Source organism: Humulus lupulus, chromosome 5, assembly GCF_963169125.1.
Source record: "Humulus lupulus chromosome 5, drHumLupu1.1, whole genome shotgun sequence".
NCBI classification, from domain to species: Eukaryota; Viridiplantae; Streptophyta; class Magnoliopsida; order Rosales; family Cannabaceae; genus Humulus; species Humulus lupulus.
In genome coordinates, this window is record NC_084797.1 from 47,799,391 (window position 1) to 47,815,032 (window position 15,642).

The 15,642-nt window shown below is 37.9% G+C and overlaps 1 protein-coding gene across 1 annotated transcript; it reads right to left on the reverse strand.

Annotated features, from left to right (window-relative positions):
* Nucleotides 1–1,553: 1,553 nt before the first annotated feature.
* Nucleotides 1,554–4,769, reverse strand: LOC133834817 (uncharacterized). The gene is made up of 7 exons (XM_062264571.1): nucleotides 4,501–4,769; nucleotides 4,380–4,411; nucleotides 3,542–3,639; nucleotides 3,351–3,433; nucleotides 3,094–3,171; nucleotides 2,886–2,987; nucleotides 1,554–2,144 (listed from the first exon to the last, which is right to left on the reverse strand). The coding sequence occupies exons 1-7, from the start codon at nucleotides 4,594–4,596 to the stop codon at nucleotides 1,854–1,856; spliced, it is 780 nt and encodes a 259-aa protein (XP_062120555.1). The 5' UTR covers nucleotides 4,597–4,769; the 3' UTR covers nucleotides 1,554–1,853.
* Nucleotides 4,770–15,642: the final 10,873 nt, after the last annotated feature.

Sequence of the window (15,642 nt, forward strand, 5' to 3'; positions counted from 1 at the left end):
AAAGTTGTTTTGCAGCTTGACTAGAGATCACTGACAAAAGAATTGCATGAAAGCCATCTTTAATTTTTCTCTAAAAACTAACATATGCTTTCGTGACAAAAATAATTTAATCTTACTAAAGAATATATTCGTTGAGAACATTGGGGTAATTTTAGTACTTCTCAATCCATAATGTATATACGGACAGGACAGTTCATTGACAGACACCTTAGTATTTTATAAATATACTACCATTATTAAAAAAAATTGACATATTATACATTTTTTAAAAAAAGATCATGCAATTTTTGTTTCTTTTATTTTTTTTAGAGAAAAAACTGCAATACAAAACAAAATATTTTGAAAAATAAATTCAAAACTACCATTCAACGCTTTTTTTTTTTCCATTCTTACACACGAGTTTTGTCTTTTATTTATACGACATCAATATTTTTTTTTAATTTCAATTTTATGGTTTTGTCTAGTTTAGTTAGCCTTTTGAAATAATTTCAACTTATATTATATTCTTGGAAAATGATAAAACATTAATGTTTTTTTTTCAAAAATTGAAGTCAACTTTTCATCTTTTTTGAGTAAACTAATAAATCAAATATTTGAAGAGCAACTGATAAGAAAAAAAATTGTCTTTTTGTTTTATTATAGATGTATATATCTGAAAAAATAATTTTTTTAAATACTTAAATGTATATATATAGATAGATATATATTTATTATATGATTCAAATCTATATTGTAATCATAAAAGGAAAATAATTTCATTTATTTATTTAATTTAAATGGGATGCTTAAATATTTTTTGAAGCACAAATAGCAATTAAAAAGTGATAATGCCCAAATCATCGTGCTGGAATATATAAATATATATTAATATTTTTCTTTAAATCATTTTATGTGGTTCATCTTTGAAAAGCAAGGTTGAGATGCCGATATTGGAAAGAGTGTTCCCATCCAAGTGTACGTAGCACATTTAAAACTCCCTTGATGTGGCTAATAAATTTAGAGGCCTAGTAGCTAGTTTGTAAGAGATGAAATTAAACTATTACTATACCTGCACGGTCTGAGGAGACCTGAGTGACCTAAAAATATCCAGAAGTTCTAAATGCAAAATAAATATTGGGCTTGAGCTTGTGCATGACCCACTGCACTTATAATTATTCTATACCTAATAGGGTGCAGTGGCTTAACTCCTACTCTCTCGTATACATTGGATAGACCAAAGACCAAGATATGGACATATATTATATATATAATACTAATTTATATGATTATCTATGAGTGTAGACACTAGTTTCTGCAAACTTAGCCTATAGCTGACTCGTTAAACCAGGGTAAGTGGTCCAATTACCATCCATGGACCAAATTGATTGTGGTCCTTCTGGCATATCATACATAATTTTAATCGCATCACATAGTTGTCTAATTATTATATAATTACAATTTATGGTACGGACAGAACAGTGTCAGTCTGACTGGTTTAATTTTAACAATGAACTAATGCTCGACCCATGGCCTTTCGAAAAGTCAATTTCTTAAGGCGTATTGGCATCAACACATTGATAATAAACTTTTCTTTCTATGGTTTTTACAATTTTATAAAATAAACGAGAGGTTGTGTTCATCAAAATGAACAAAGTTGGTGTAGTAAAAAGTCCATCAACACGACTAGATATAATTGTTAGAAAGGACTCTCTCTCACTCATATGCACATACTATAGGCATTAGGCAAATGGAACAAAATACAAGGAAAACAATGGCTAAACGAACAGAATAACTGAACTTGCGTCCAGTGATTATAGCAAAACCAATCTGGTTCAGCGGCTTAAATAGCAAATCTGAATTGGTACACTTATGTTTTAAGTTCTACCATCGACGTCGAAACCAGCACCGGTCCAACCTGGAGCTGGAGATCCTCTACCTTTAGGCACAGCCCCAATTCCTCTTCCTTTGCCTTGGCTTTTCTTCCTTCCTCTTCCTTCTCCTTCAACGGAAACATGTTGGTTGATCCCATTCACGGCTTGAACGTTTCCAGCATTTCCTTCATTAGATATGTTTTTTCTGACCCCACCACCTGCTTCGGTTGAATTAGTGGCTGAGGAAGCATCTGTTGCAATGATAGTCGGAGGTGGTCCTGTTGAGACCCCATCCTAGAAAGGATTCCATAGGCAAACTATCAACATCTTTATTCTACGCCAAAATATATTTAACATGGACTCTGAGTGGAGATGAATTTTTACTAAAGTTCTAATAATAACATCTTGCAAAGAACTAACAGCCACTGCACAAAATGCAATTCCTGTTTTCATATTTTGTTTAAACCCATGCCACATTTTTACCCATATAACCAGAAGAAAATGATTCCCCTTTGTCTTTCAAATTTTTCTAGAGTTTAGCCTGATCCATGCCTTAGAGTGGTGCACTTGACCGATTTGCTCAAAATTGAGTCAATCATTATTTGAGGTTGACTATCTTAAGCTATTACTTAAGTCACGCAGTGAGGGTCAAAGTTTATCATAAGATTTGGGGTTTAATTAGTCATGACTTTATATCAGCAATTTTCTAAAGTTTTCAGCCTCACAAAATGTTGTAAAGGAAAAATAAAAAAGAGCTAAACTAAATTAAGATAATCCAGAAAGAAAAAAAAACTACTGAAGACCACTCAGAACCCCAAAATTTTAATGGAACTGAACCCATTAACCAGCGGGAAACAAAGCCCACTACAACAGCTATCTTGTATTGCCCATCATATTTCACAAGGATGAGTTTTAATGCCTATTTTACATCAGACTTCAAACCAAACGAAATCCAGGTATGGAGCTGGCAGATGGATCCATCCAAGCTATTAACTATGCTATGAATGTGAAACTGGGAATAGAATTGGAACTTACATGAGAAACTGAAGCTGATGATGCTCTACCAGGATTCAAAGCTTCCAATCTTCTCTTTAACTCTTCCAGCCTAGCAAACTGAGTTTGGCTGCTTTCTTGAACCTAATTTAGAAGTAGTTCAAAAGTAATTTGTTAAGACAACAAGCACATTTACCCATCCAAAAAATATAAAATGAAAATTCAGCCACATGTGAACAAGATATTATACCAGCTGGTTTAAGTCTTCACAAAGCTTTTGCTTTACTTCTTCCTCATCCTTCACCACCTTCGATGCTGCTTCCCACATCTAAAGTAAACAAAACAAGTCCTTAAAAAGGAACACAAGACACACTTAACAAATATATTGCAGAATCATAGACTTGCCATGCTCTACAAATGGAAGCAACATGGCAAGATCATATTTCAAATATATGCAACAGAGATGTACAAAGTACCACAGTAAACTCATAATTAATAACAACATACCTTCCGTGCTTCCTCTTCCTTCACCTTGGCCAAACGAATTTTCTCAGTGGATATCTCAATTTTCTTTCTTAAATGTTCAAGTGCTAAAAGTTACAGCATAATGGAAAAACGTCGGAAAACAATCACTCAACCATAGAAATAAACAAGAACACCAAAAAAACAAACAAACAAAATCATGATGGTGAACCAACCTGCTTTCTTTGGCCCAGCTGTGAGCTTCAATTCCATATTAAGACTCGCAAGCTCTCGTTCAACATCACGAATTTTAGAGTAATTTTCTTCAATGTATCTAGAAGATACTATCATGTCAAATTGTAAATCATGGAATCTATCAACTATCATTAGATATTTACTAATCCATTATAAAAAAAATCATAAAGGAAAGGATTTGTAAGAAAATATTAAGGAATCAAATTTGAATTATCCTCTTGTCCTAATTTAATAAATTATGTGAACAATTCACCAAAATTTGTTTTCAAAATTGTGCAAGTAAACACATAAATAGATAGGAAAGGGGTACCAGTTCTCTTACTTCTGCTCTATCTACCATCTATTAAGGATTAATAAACTTCGCCTACGAAGGAAATTTTAAATAAAACATAATATTAGAATACAAAGCAACCCCAATTCTATCTCAAATCTATCCTTAATCACATCACTGAATCCTTTCGAATAATCCAAAAAAATAATGATTGAAATGCAACTTAAACTGAGTTTGCTTTCTATCCTCGACCGCTCAAGTGCTAATTTTGATCATACATGCATACTTTAACATTATATTATTACAACTAGTCAAATGAAGCTTCACTGAGTTCCAATTAATTATTATTTTTTCCAAGTGATTTTTCTCATTAGTAAACCAATTCCTCGTTTTGTATATCTACACATACTCCCACTTAGTGACTGAATCAACTAATTAGGGGAGTATAATTCACACCATTTATCCAATCATAAATACAATAATTCAGAGAACGAAACAGTAACAGATCTGGTGAAAATGTGAAAAAGTGAGAAAAGAAAAAAACTTACTTCCTTAATTGAAGTTGTTCTGCCTCAATTATCTGCCATGAAAACCAATAATTCAAGAAAATGAAGCTCATACAACTTGAGATTTAAATCAAAGAAAAGAAAAATGGAGAGAAAGAGAGACCTTTTCAGTGTAGGCAATGACAGGGGCTTCACGAGGGAGGCCATCGGGTCCGATCTCAGGAAGCAGTGAAGGGTTTGGTGATGGAGTCGAACCCATTCTCGTTCGATTGGTACAAAATTTGACGTCAATTGAATCAGATATCTTTTTCGCCTCTATTTCTTCTTCTTGATAATTTTTATTTTTAATTCATTTTAATAATGGTTAGTGTAGTTCTTGAATCTCGCTCTTGCTTTCATTTTGAGAAGAAACGTGGGCACGAGAAACTAAACGTGGATTATCTTTATAAAATTATCCTAAAATTGTCTATTTTCTTTTCAAAGAAAACAAAACATTAACTGGGTATTAGATGTTTAAATCACTCCCAATTCATTTTTTTTTATTTTTAAAATACATTTTTATTTTACACCATGAATTTTACTGTATATTATAACTAGTGTACATGTATATTTTTTATATTTGGATAGTTATAATCTTTTTTTTTATATAGGATAATTGGTAGCATAAATACTAGTATTTTTATTTTATTGTAATTATATACTTTTTCTTTTGCACCATAAGTACCAATGTTACTAAAATAGTGATTTTGTTATCATTTCTCTTGCTGAATTAGGCTAACTTAGTAGGCATGTTTCATTGCTTTTCTTAATTAGGCTAACTTAGTAGACATGTTTTTTGTCCTTATTGATAAGTGTTTTTCTGTTAATTCCAATGATAAGTTTATTTTATCGTAATTATATACTTTTTCTTTTGCAACATAAGTACTTCTCTATATTAGGTTAACTTAGTAGGCATGTTTTAGGTCTTTATTGATAAGTGTTTTTTTTTATTAACTTCAATAATAAGTTATTTGTTAAGTACGTTAGCATTAAAAGAGCAAATCAAACATACGCAGTAGCGAATGACATTTTTTAATAATTATTAATATCATTCAAGATCATACATATATTGCTTATCAGGTATCATCGAATCTTTTTGTATAAAATCAAAGATCTTCCTATTAAAGTTCTGAAAGCTTACACATTGATCTTCCAGACCAATCATCAAACACATAAGGACGTGTATGGGCACGTAGGATTCAAAATGTTGATTTATGATTTTCTAGATGTTCTCAACACATTAGATCCAGAGAGATTTGATAAAGCGAAGATGAATTGAATAGTTTTCAGGTTTAGGAAAACTATAGCTTCTTTTCACAGATAGAGTTTGACAGTCTATGAAAAACAATGACCCTTGAAAAGTATCACTTATTTTCAGGTTTTTAAAGATAATTAACTAATTTAATTCATCTTTATTTTATTAAAATAAATATAACCTTATTTAATTATTTAATTTAAATAATATTTAAAAAAGCATAATTAAATATAAATAATAAAATAAAATAAATTATTTGAAATTTAAAATTCAAATCTCAAGGATAGGAAATCCTGTGTGTGGCGCCACATCGACCACACGAGGGTTATCTCTAATTTTCTTATTTGTTTATTTAATTAATATTTAAGACAATATATTTATCCCAAAATAAATATCAGTTAATTAAAAATTAACTTTATTTTAAAATATCAATTTTAAATAAATAAATAAATATCTTATTCTAAATAAAATAATTATTAATCTCTCTTTATATATTAAACCAAACAAGATTAATATTTATTTTAACCTAAAGTTTTTCAAAATAAAAACTATATAGTTAATTAATTCATTCATAATGAAGCAATTGCCCATGACTATCACATAATTATTCCATTGTCCTGAAAAATTAATTCATTTGCAATTAAGTCATTCTTTCTACAAATCTTTCTTTTAACATCTTTACCCTCGAAGTATAGGACAAAGGTGACCTGGGGACCATGGACATATAATATGAAGCTCCAATAAACCAGATTATTAATTAAACTTTTTAATCCAATAATCTTATTTATTAATTCCATGATTACTCCACTATAAATATGGAATTGTAAGTAATTATAGAGTTATATTTACAGAGTTTTCTCTTATAGTCCATTGATATAATCAATAAATTTAGTTTTGTCCTCCATTTATTGGTTCGTTAATTAGAGCTGGTCAAGATTACTGTTGACGCGATTTTTCGCCAACAGTGAATTAAGAAAATAACAAGGTTGAATTAGTCCTTGATGGTAAACTGAAATAAGAAAATAACTCTCAAGAACACTGGTATTTTTACGTGGTTCAGTGGCTAAATTCCACCTAGTCCACGAGTCTATATTATTACTGTTTTTCTCTCTCTATCTTGACAGAGTTTCGGTATTACAGAATAATTGTCCCCTTTCCTGTCCAATATTCTCAGTATTTTTAGAGAAATTCCTTGGACAGGTTTGGGTAACCCTGTGAGTCAATCACAGATTTGCGTATTTATTACATTTATTATAGAATATTCCCATTTATACTATAGGATATGATCTGATCATTAAATAAATAGACTCCTAATATCTGGGGCATTAACTATCACAAGCTATCCATAAACGATCGTATAAAGTATCCAGGATTTCGGGGATCCGCGGACATGCCATATATTCAATTCACCCCGAGCTGAACACACCACTGAGCTCGTATCATGGAGGCCATGCCTTATAAATACTATAAGCTCGCGATTATCAATTTATGCATCCCTAGCTCGTACAACCATCATGAAAATCGTGTTGTCTATATGGAAAGTACATGGACTCCTTGGCTATTTCTTCCATGCATTTATTTGCAAGCTGCACACGATCTGAGGGAAAGACCCGTGCTGAAATTAGGATATACATTTGCCCCCCAAATCCCTGCTCGTGGTTTATGACGTCATCTTCTGACCTACACAATAGGGACTTTTACACTTCTATAGCAATAAACCATGCATGCCAACTACTTGAGTACTGGACACGTGGAACACTACAATTGGCGTCTGTTCGGGTTTTGAGGATTGCAATAATTGTCTTGTCAACTTTTTGCCGCCGTTTTGTCCTTTGAAACATAGCTCTCAGATCTTGTATTGACCTAATCAGATGGTTCAAATTGATTTATGTTGTTTACGTATAAATAGGGTAGACAATTTCCATAGTTCATCACCTTTTATTCGAAATCTTTCTTCATCTTCTCTTGTCTGCACTTTCAAACCCTTGTTCATTCTCAGAGAAAAGGAAACCAAAAATCTTTTGTTTCAAAATCTCTGTGAAGCCCAGTTGTTTGATTACTCAGGAATCTTCCAGGAACTCTTCCTTACGAAATATGCTTCTTCTACCGACGATCACACTGTAAGTCTTTTCATTTCGAAGAATTTTTTTTTCTTTACTGATTTCTGCGTTTTATTTACCATGCTGATCTACCTTTCACCGAAGATAATATTAGGGTGTTTTCTCGTTGTTTTTGGCACATAGGATTCAACTTTAGGTTTACTGAGAAGGTTTAGAACATCTCTTCAAACTATGATATTCGTAGAATTGGATAATTTCTGGGAAAATTTGGGTAGTCTATGGTGATTTATAGGAAATACCCATTCAGGATATAGAAGACGAAGGGTTAGGGCTCAAAAATCAGATTGCTTAGGAAACATGTTTCTCGGGTGGTTTTTCTCTAAACCGCCCCCAAGGACAGTAGTGCCCGAATTTTCTAACACATAGATCCCTAAATGTCAGGGATCTGTTGGGAAACCGAGGCACGTAGCGTAGGGTAGTGCGTGGGATCACGCAACGGGCTGAGACTAACTCAGCTCGTATATCATATATATCATTCTCCCTCGTACATCCATGTCATAACCCTTACAAAATCTTAGGTCGCCTACTAAGTGACTCGTCATTCTTGTTCGTTAGGCGATCTAATGACACCAAAGAAGAGTGTACCCAAGAAAAATTCACCTGGCTCGTTGGCTCAACAAACCAACAAGGGAAAAGAGATCACCTCCGAATCTCCTCTTCCTCATTTCGATTCTTTGGTAGAGAGGGAGATCATGATTGACCCCAATGCGTTCTTCGAGGCAGAGACGATCGTCTCCAAGATCACGACCCAAGGAAAGGTCAATAAAATAATGCTAAGCCACAACATAGAGGTCGGGTCAGGGGTCCTCATTGTCCGACCTCCGTTCGAAAAGGAATGGAGCTGTGCACCCCTTCAGAATGACTTCGTGGCCTGGAGTGACGAGCACTTAAAGGTGGGGGCCTTCCTTCCCCTAGACCAATATTTTGTTGATTTCCTCACTACGTGAAATTGGCACCATTTCAGCTCCCCCCAAATTCATACCGACTTTTGGCGGGGTTGAAATACCTTTTTTTTTAAAGCATCAGTGGGAGGTCCCCACTCCAGCAGATATCCTCTACTTTTTCTGCCTTAAGGCCAACCTGGAGCAAAGAGGGCGAGGTGACGGATTCTACTACTTCACCAGATTCCCAAACTCAGCCTCGGTTATCGAGCTCCCCAGCCACCCCAACGACTATAAGGATCAATTCTTTATGTCGAACGGATTCCACAACTGTGAGCATCGATATTTCAACTGTCCTCGTAAGTCTTCTTTCTTTTCTTAGCTTGCGAAGTCATTCTCTCTTTTTGATAGACATACTCCTTGTGTTTATACTAATCGAGTTTACCATTTTTTGTGTAGCCATATTCGCAAGGACAGAGAAGTTGGCGACCCTTGGGGTCAGTATGACACATTGTCCGGGCTTCCACCCCACGAAAAGGATTATCGCCAGCTTGTGAATGACGTCACGATGCTGGCGTGCCAATTGATCGGTAAAGGCCAGACTTTGGACTTAAGAAGGACACAGGCTAACCTTCCGGTAGTCCATGAGCTCCCACCTCCCCCAAAAAGAGACTCTGAGGCCGCTGAAAGCAAGGAACAAGAAGAAGATGAAGTGCCTCTTGTGCAAAAGAGGCGCGCTCCCGAGGCTGCTCGAGGTCTTGACCTAGAACGAGCTGCATCGGGGGCAGCAGCCGGCCCCTTTGGCCAAGGTAACCCATACCCCTATAGGGAATTAGATAGGGCTTTTGCTGACTTTAGGCTAGTTAGATTTAACCCAAACCAGCTCATCCACCGCCACCCTACCAATCCAGTTCGTAACATTACCATACTCTAGTGTGTGGACCACTTAGTGTTGCGCCATGATATGAGTTACCCTAGAGGTACTATTGTCGTAGATAACACCTCAACTTTTAGGTCAACCATTTTTTAGGAGTATGGGACCAATCGTGGACCGTGGCCCTCTATGCTCCAGGGTGCCTTTGCCCCTGGCTTTAGGCAATATGTAGATGAGTATAGCCCCGAGGTAGAACCTGAGCCCGAACCTCCCATAATCCACGAAATTCTAGACTTAGATTCCCCTTCTCCTCTAGTAATCCCAAGGCTGGAGGTCGTGATAATAGACTCCCCCATCCCGGAGAGTAGGACTTTTATTTATTTCTTTTATGTAAATTTCTGACTTTACTTGTGTATTAATTCCCTTCTTATTCTTTTCAGATGAAGAAATGGAACGATCCAGAGCTCCTAACCTCTGTACCACTTTCCAGGGTGGAAAGTCCAGCTTGGGTCCTGTCATAAAGAAGCCCCGATTTACGAAGAAAATGCCTCCTGCGTTAGGAAACACCTCCAAATCCCCTGCTAAGGGGAAAGGTACGAGCTCAGCAGCTTTGGTTTCCTCTGTGACAGAGAAAAGGATTCCTCCTCCACCTCCTCTTCCCCAATTTGTGCCTGCTCGGGATAAGGTAATATAAGCTGATCCCCCAGCTCTTCTTGTCCCTACTGCTACTGTGCGTATTCCAGTCGATCCTCAAGATCTAGAGAAGATCCCTGATACCTTTCGGGGGACCCTCTACGAGATGACAAAACACATGGTGGAGCACGTTTACAAAGCCAGCCCAAGGGATCTGAGGACGATAGAAGAGCGGAGCCTGGAGAATGTCTTGGAGTCAGCCTTGGGGATGACCCTCATAGTAAGATATCGTTCCTTAGTGAATTTCTTCTTTTCATTTTGCCCAAGCATGCGTCTAACTTGTCTCTTTATTTTGCAGTCGACCCTAGCTCAGTACCGCAGTATAGCCCGAGCAAGGGCTAGGAATGATGAGCTCCAGGCTGAGCTCCAAGCCGCCAAGACCACCCTGGCTGCTACTCAAGAAGGAGAGCAGGCCGCCAAAGCTGCCTTTGTAGCTACTCAAAAGGACAAGTATGATGCCAAGTTCGCCCTTGCATCGTCTCAAGAAAACGAGCAGGCCACGACTAGTCGAGGTTGCTGAGGCCAAAGCAAAGTAGCTAGAGGCCGAGGCTGCGATTAAAGAAGAGAAAGCGGCCTCACTGTCTGCCATGGAAGACATGTTGTATCATTGCTGGGCATTTAACCAGGATGGCAACTTCTCTTTCATGGCTCTCGAGCTGTGGGATCCATACCTTGAGAAATTCAAAGCTCGGATCTTGCAAGAGCCGTCGGAGACAGATGCTTCCACTGTGGGTGAGCAGGAGATTGAGGAGGTCACGTCCTCAGAACGCCCTGGAGGGGCTTGATGAAGCCTTCTTTATTTCTCTTTCCTTTTTTTTTTGTATGTGTTTGTAAACAATTTTCCCTTGGGCTTAGTTCGAGGTTTTTCTCCTCGGGACAACTTGAATTTTAATTCATATATCTAACTTTGAATCTATTTGTCTTTTCCTTGATTATCCCTCATGTTTATGCTTTCTTATACTTGCACATTCGGGATTTTAGGAATCGATCATTAGATCGGGATAGATATTTCGAGTTTGGTTATTTCCAAATTTAATGTGTTGATTTATATCGTACCTGTTATGTGTCAGGCCTTGGACCCGGTTATATCTGGGGTTTTAAATATTTCAAACTTAGTTCGCGTTAGGTTTATTGACATCTCGAGCTTTTAGGAAAGCCATCGAATATTCAGTTTTTGTTAACTTATACGTTTTGGGCCTGGTTGTATCCAGGGTTTTAAGTAATTTGAGCTTAGTTCGTGCTAGGTTTATTGACACCTCGTGCTCTTAAAAATCTGTCGGATAATCAATTTTCCAAGCTTCTAAGTTTCCGACCTGGTTTTATCCAGGATATTTTTGTACCTAGTTGTATCCAGAATTTTAAATTTTAAATCTGCAACCTTGCTCTGATTCACCTCGGGTTATATGCCCCCCCAAGTAACCAGAATGTGAAGACTTTCTTGGTTGCCTTTATAAATATTAATACACGAACTAATTTATAAATAACCTTATAAAGGAAAAATATTTAAAACCATATGAACAGGAAAAACTATATAACAATCCCTCATTATTTAATTAAATGGATTTTATAACTAAGTCTTACATAGATGGTTGGTAATACTATTGATAATACTTCTTTAAGTGCATCGCGTTCCAGGTCTGTGAGACTGTTTCTCCACTAAGCCGAGCTAACTTGAAAGTTCCCTCACGCAAGATTTCCACGAACTGATAGGGTCCCTCCCAGTTTGGACCTAAAGCGCCGTCTTTAGGGTCCTTGTTCGCCAAAAAGACCCTTTGGAGAACTAGGTCACCCAAACCAAAACTACGCCTTTTGACCTTGGAATTAAAATAACGAGTGATTTTCTATTGGTATTGTGCGAGCTGTAGTTGTGAATCATCTCGTTCCTCATCAATTAGGTCGAGAGACGCGTTAAGCAACTCATCATTCAGCTCCTGGCTGAATGTCCTTAGCCTGTGCGTGGCTACCTTTGCTTGGACGGGAAGGACGACCTCACTTCTGAAAGTCAAGGAGAAAGGAGTGTGTCCTATGGAAGTCCTGTGGGAAGTTTGGTATGCCTTAAGTACTTGCGGGAGCTGCTTGGGCATACTCCTTTGGCCTCATCTAACCTTTTCTTAAGGCTCGCCTTTAGAGTCTTATTTACAGCCTCGACTTGTCCATTGGCCTGTGGATATGCAACCGAAGAAAAACTTTTAATAACTCCATGCTTTTCACAGAAATTGGTGAAGAGATCACTGTCAAACTGGGTTCCATTATTTGACATGATCTTTTCAGGGAGCCCAAATCGGCATACAATGTATTTCACCACAAAGTCTAGGACTCTCTTTGAAGTGATGGTTGCCAAAGGCTCGGCTTCTACCCACTTCGTAAAATAATCAATTGCCACCACTGCATAGCAAACTCCTCCCTTTCCCATAGGCAAGGATCCTATTAAGTTAATGCCCCATACTGCAAATGGCCATGGGGATGAGATCATCGTCAGCTCGACTGGAGCAGCTCAGGTGATTGTGGCGAAGTGCTGGCATTTGTCGCATTTATGAACATGAGAGATGGAATCTTTTGTTAAAGTGGGCCAAAAATAACCCTGCCATAATATTTTCAAGGCTAGGTTTTACCCCCTAGCATGATCTCCACAAAAGCCTTCATGCACCTCTTGCAAAATGGTTTTAGCCTCCTCTGGCAGAACACACCATAGAAGATGAAGTGAATGACCACGTCGATATAACGTTCCATCTATTATCACATATCTTGGAGCTTGATAGAGTATCTTTCTCACGTCCTTTCTTTCTTCAGGTATCCTTCCTATTGTAAGGTACTCCACTATGGGGGTCATCCAGGTCGGCCATGTAACGCCCTACTACCTTAGAGCCATTACTAAGTGAGGTTAAAATGTGCAATCAACTCGCTAAACGAGGTTTTTAAAACAAAAGTGTGATTAAGTGAAAGTCTAGGCTGTAATCTTTAAAAAGTACTCTATTTCATCAAAAGTTCAAGAGTTTAACATTCGGGATCCCATAGTTTAGTTTATAAAATATTTACAACTCAAAACAAGTTTATAGGTAATTAACCATCAAAACTAGGGTTTGTACAGCCATTTCTCAAAAGTATCCCCAACCAAAACAGTCAGGCAGACCGAACATGTACGCGCCGCCCCCACACTCTCCGTACTCATGGCTGGTTGACTTTCTCTTTGCCCTTACCTGCAACACAGATCACCCGTGAGCCGAAGCCCAGCAAGAAAACTCAAACAGTACATAACATATGCATAATATACAGTTATTACAGCAGATATCTCAAATCTAGTTAGACAGTCCATATAATCTAACACATATATGGCCATGCCGTCCCAGAAGCGTTACCAAAGCCTGGGATCTCGGTCTACACCGTAAGGTTATCCCATGTATCCATTGGGGTCTCACCCTAGCCACGAGCACTCCATGTGCTAAGTGGTATTCCCGGCCCCACTGCCGTTCTCGGCCTTCGCCGTTCTCAGCCCTTCGCCGTTCTCGGCCCTTCGCCGTTCATTCTGCTTTTACCAAATTTAGCATTCTCAAATAACAATCAAATATACAATCATTCATATTAAGCTATATCCTAGCAATGATACAATTTAGGGCCGCGCCCTGCAACAATTCTATGGGCCCAAGCCCTGCTCTACGGGTGCTACAGTTTTCTTACTTGTATCCCGAGCTTCCGATGCCCCAAAGCCGCGAGCACGGTCCTCTAACCCGAGCCTCTCCAAAGACCTAATCACAATACACATAAAACACCCTTTAATGCTAACCAATCCAAATCCACTTTCCGGGGCCAATCCCACACTCTCGGAACCCCCAAATCCCTAAAACAATACACCGAAGACATCCCTCGAACCCCTGGAGCAAAAGCTCAAAATTACAAAATCTCATGTTCTGAAAAATGGCCTAGCGCCGCGGCGCTGCCCTAGAGGGCCGCGGCGCCCAGAAAGTCAGAGAGCTTCCCCTGCCCAGAATCAGCCTCGCGCCGCGGCGCCCAAGAACAGGGCTGCGGCGCTCCTTCGCGAACCCAGAAATCTAGGTTTTTCCTTGCGTTTTTCCCGAGCTTAAACCATTCCAAATCATTCCAAACAAGTACCTAAGCCCCAAAATCAACTCAAAACCCCAAATAAACCCTTTAACAACCTATAAACATCATAGACAACCCCAATCACACAATCATATTCAAAAATCCACTTTTGAGTTTCAAATTTCAGAAACTTAAACCATGGCTTCCAAGACTTAAACCATAACTTGAAAATTGTAAATCATGCCTCTAAAATCCTAAACCACACCAGATACGAAAATTAAGCATGCTAAGGATTCTTACCTCAATCAAACTCAGCTTGAACTCCTCTCAAATCCAGCCTCCAACCTCTTTCCTCTTGATTGCCCTAGTTGAATTCCAAGTGAAACCAGCCATATCCCCTTTAGATTCCACATTCAATCTCTGAAAATTCAGACTTAAATTCAACAAAACAGAGTTCTAACTCTTACCTCTGAATAACCTTGGCCTAAGCTTGATCTTGATTACTTCAAACCCCTTGATTCTCCTTCCAGGACTCAAATTCAGCTTCCTTCTTCTGTTTTTCTTTTGCTCTATCTCTAGGTCTCAAAATTCAGCATAAACCACTATCACAAAGTGTTATACGTGAACCACCCTTTCCCTTCAGCTCAAGCTTATCTATCCCTAGCCAATTGACCATTTTACCCTTCCTTACATATCCCTTCCTAACTAAACCTCAAGGGCTCTCTTGTCTTTTCTTATCTATTACAATTCTACCACTTCTTCCAACCAAACTTGTTACTCTCAGCGGTTACTAATGGTTACACAAGTGACCAAATTACCAGTTACCATTAACTCACAAGAACCCAACTACAAAATCCCCAAAATACCCCTAGGCTCCTCCCGAGCCTGGTATACAATCCCGTTGTGACTTTTAAACTAACTAGCTCCTTAGGACCATCTCGGCACGTGAATCACACTGATACCACCACACTCACGTGGTACAATTCACACAACACAATCATCACATTTATGCCCTCAACGGGCTAAATTTACCAATTTACCCCTATCATGCATACAAGGCCCACATGCATTCTAATCACATACTCATTTAAATTCATATATATAAACATGTTAACTCATTTATTGCCCTCCAGGCACGCTAATCAAGGTCCTAAACCCTATTAGCAAATTGCGGTGTTACAGGCCTTGTGTCAATCATATCGACCTCTACCACTTTTTCTGCATGCTTGGACTCTCCAAAAATTCCACCGGTACTACGTTCAAAGTCTCAGCTTCCTTGGTGGTGGCAAGCCTTGCCAAAGCATCAGCATTAGTGTTCTGCTCGCGAGGGATCTGTTCGACAGTAACGTACTCAAATTTCTGATAGCTCTCTCTTCACCTTAGCTAGGTAAGCTGCCATCTTGGC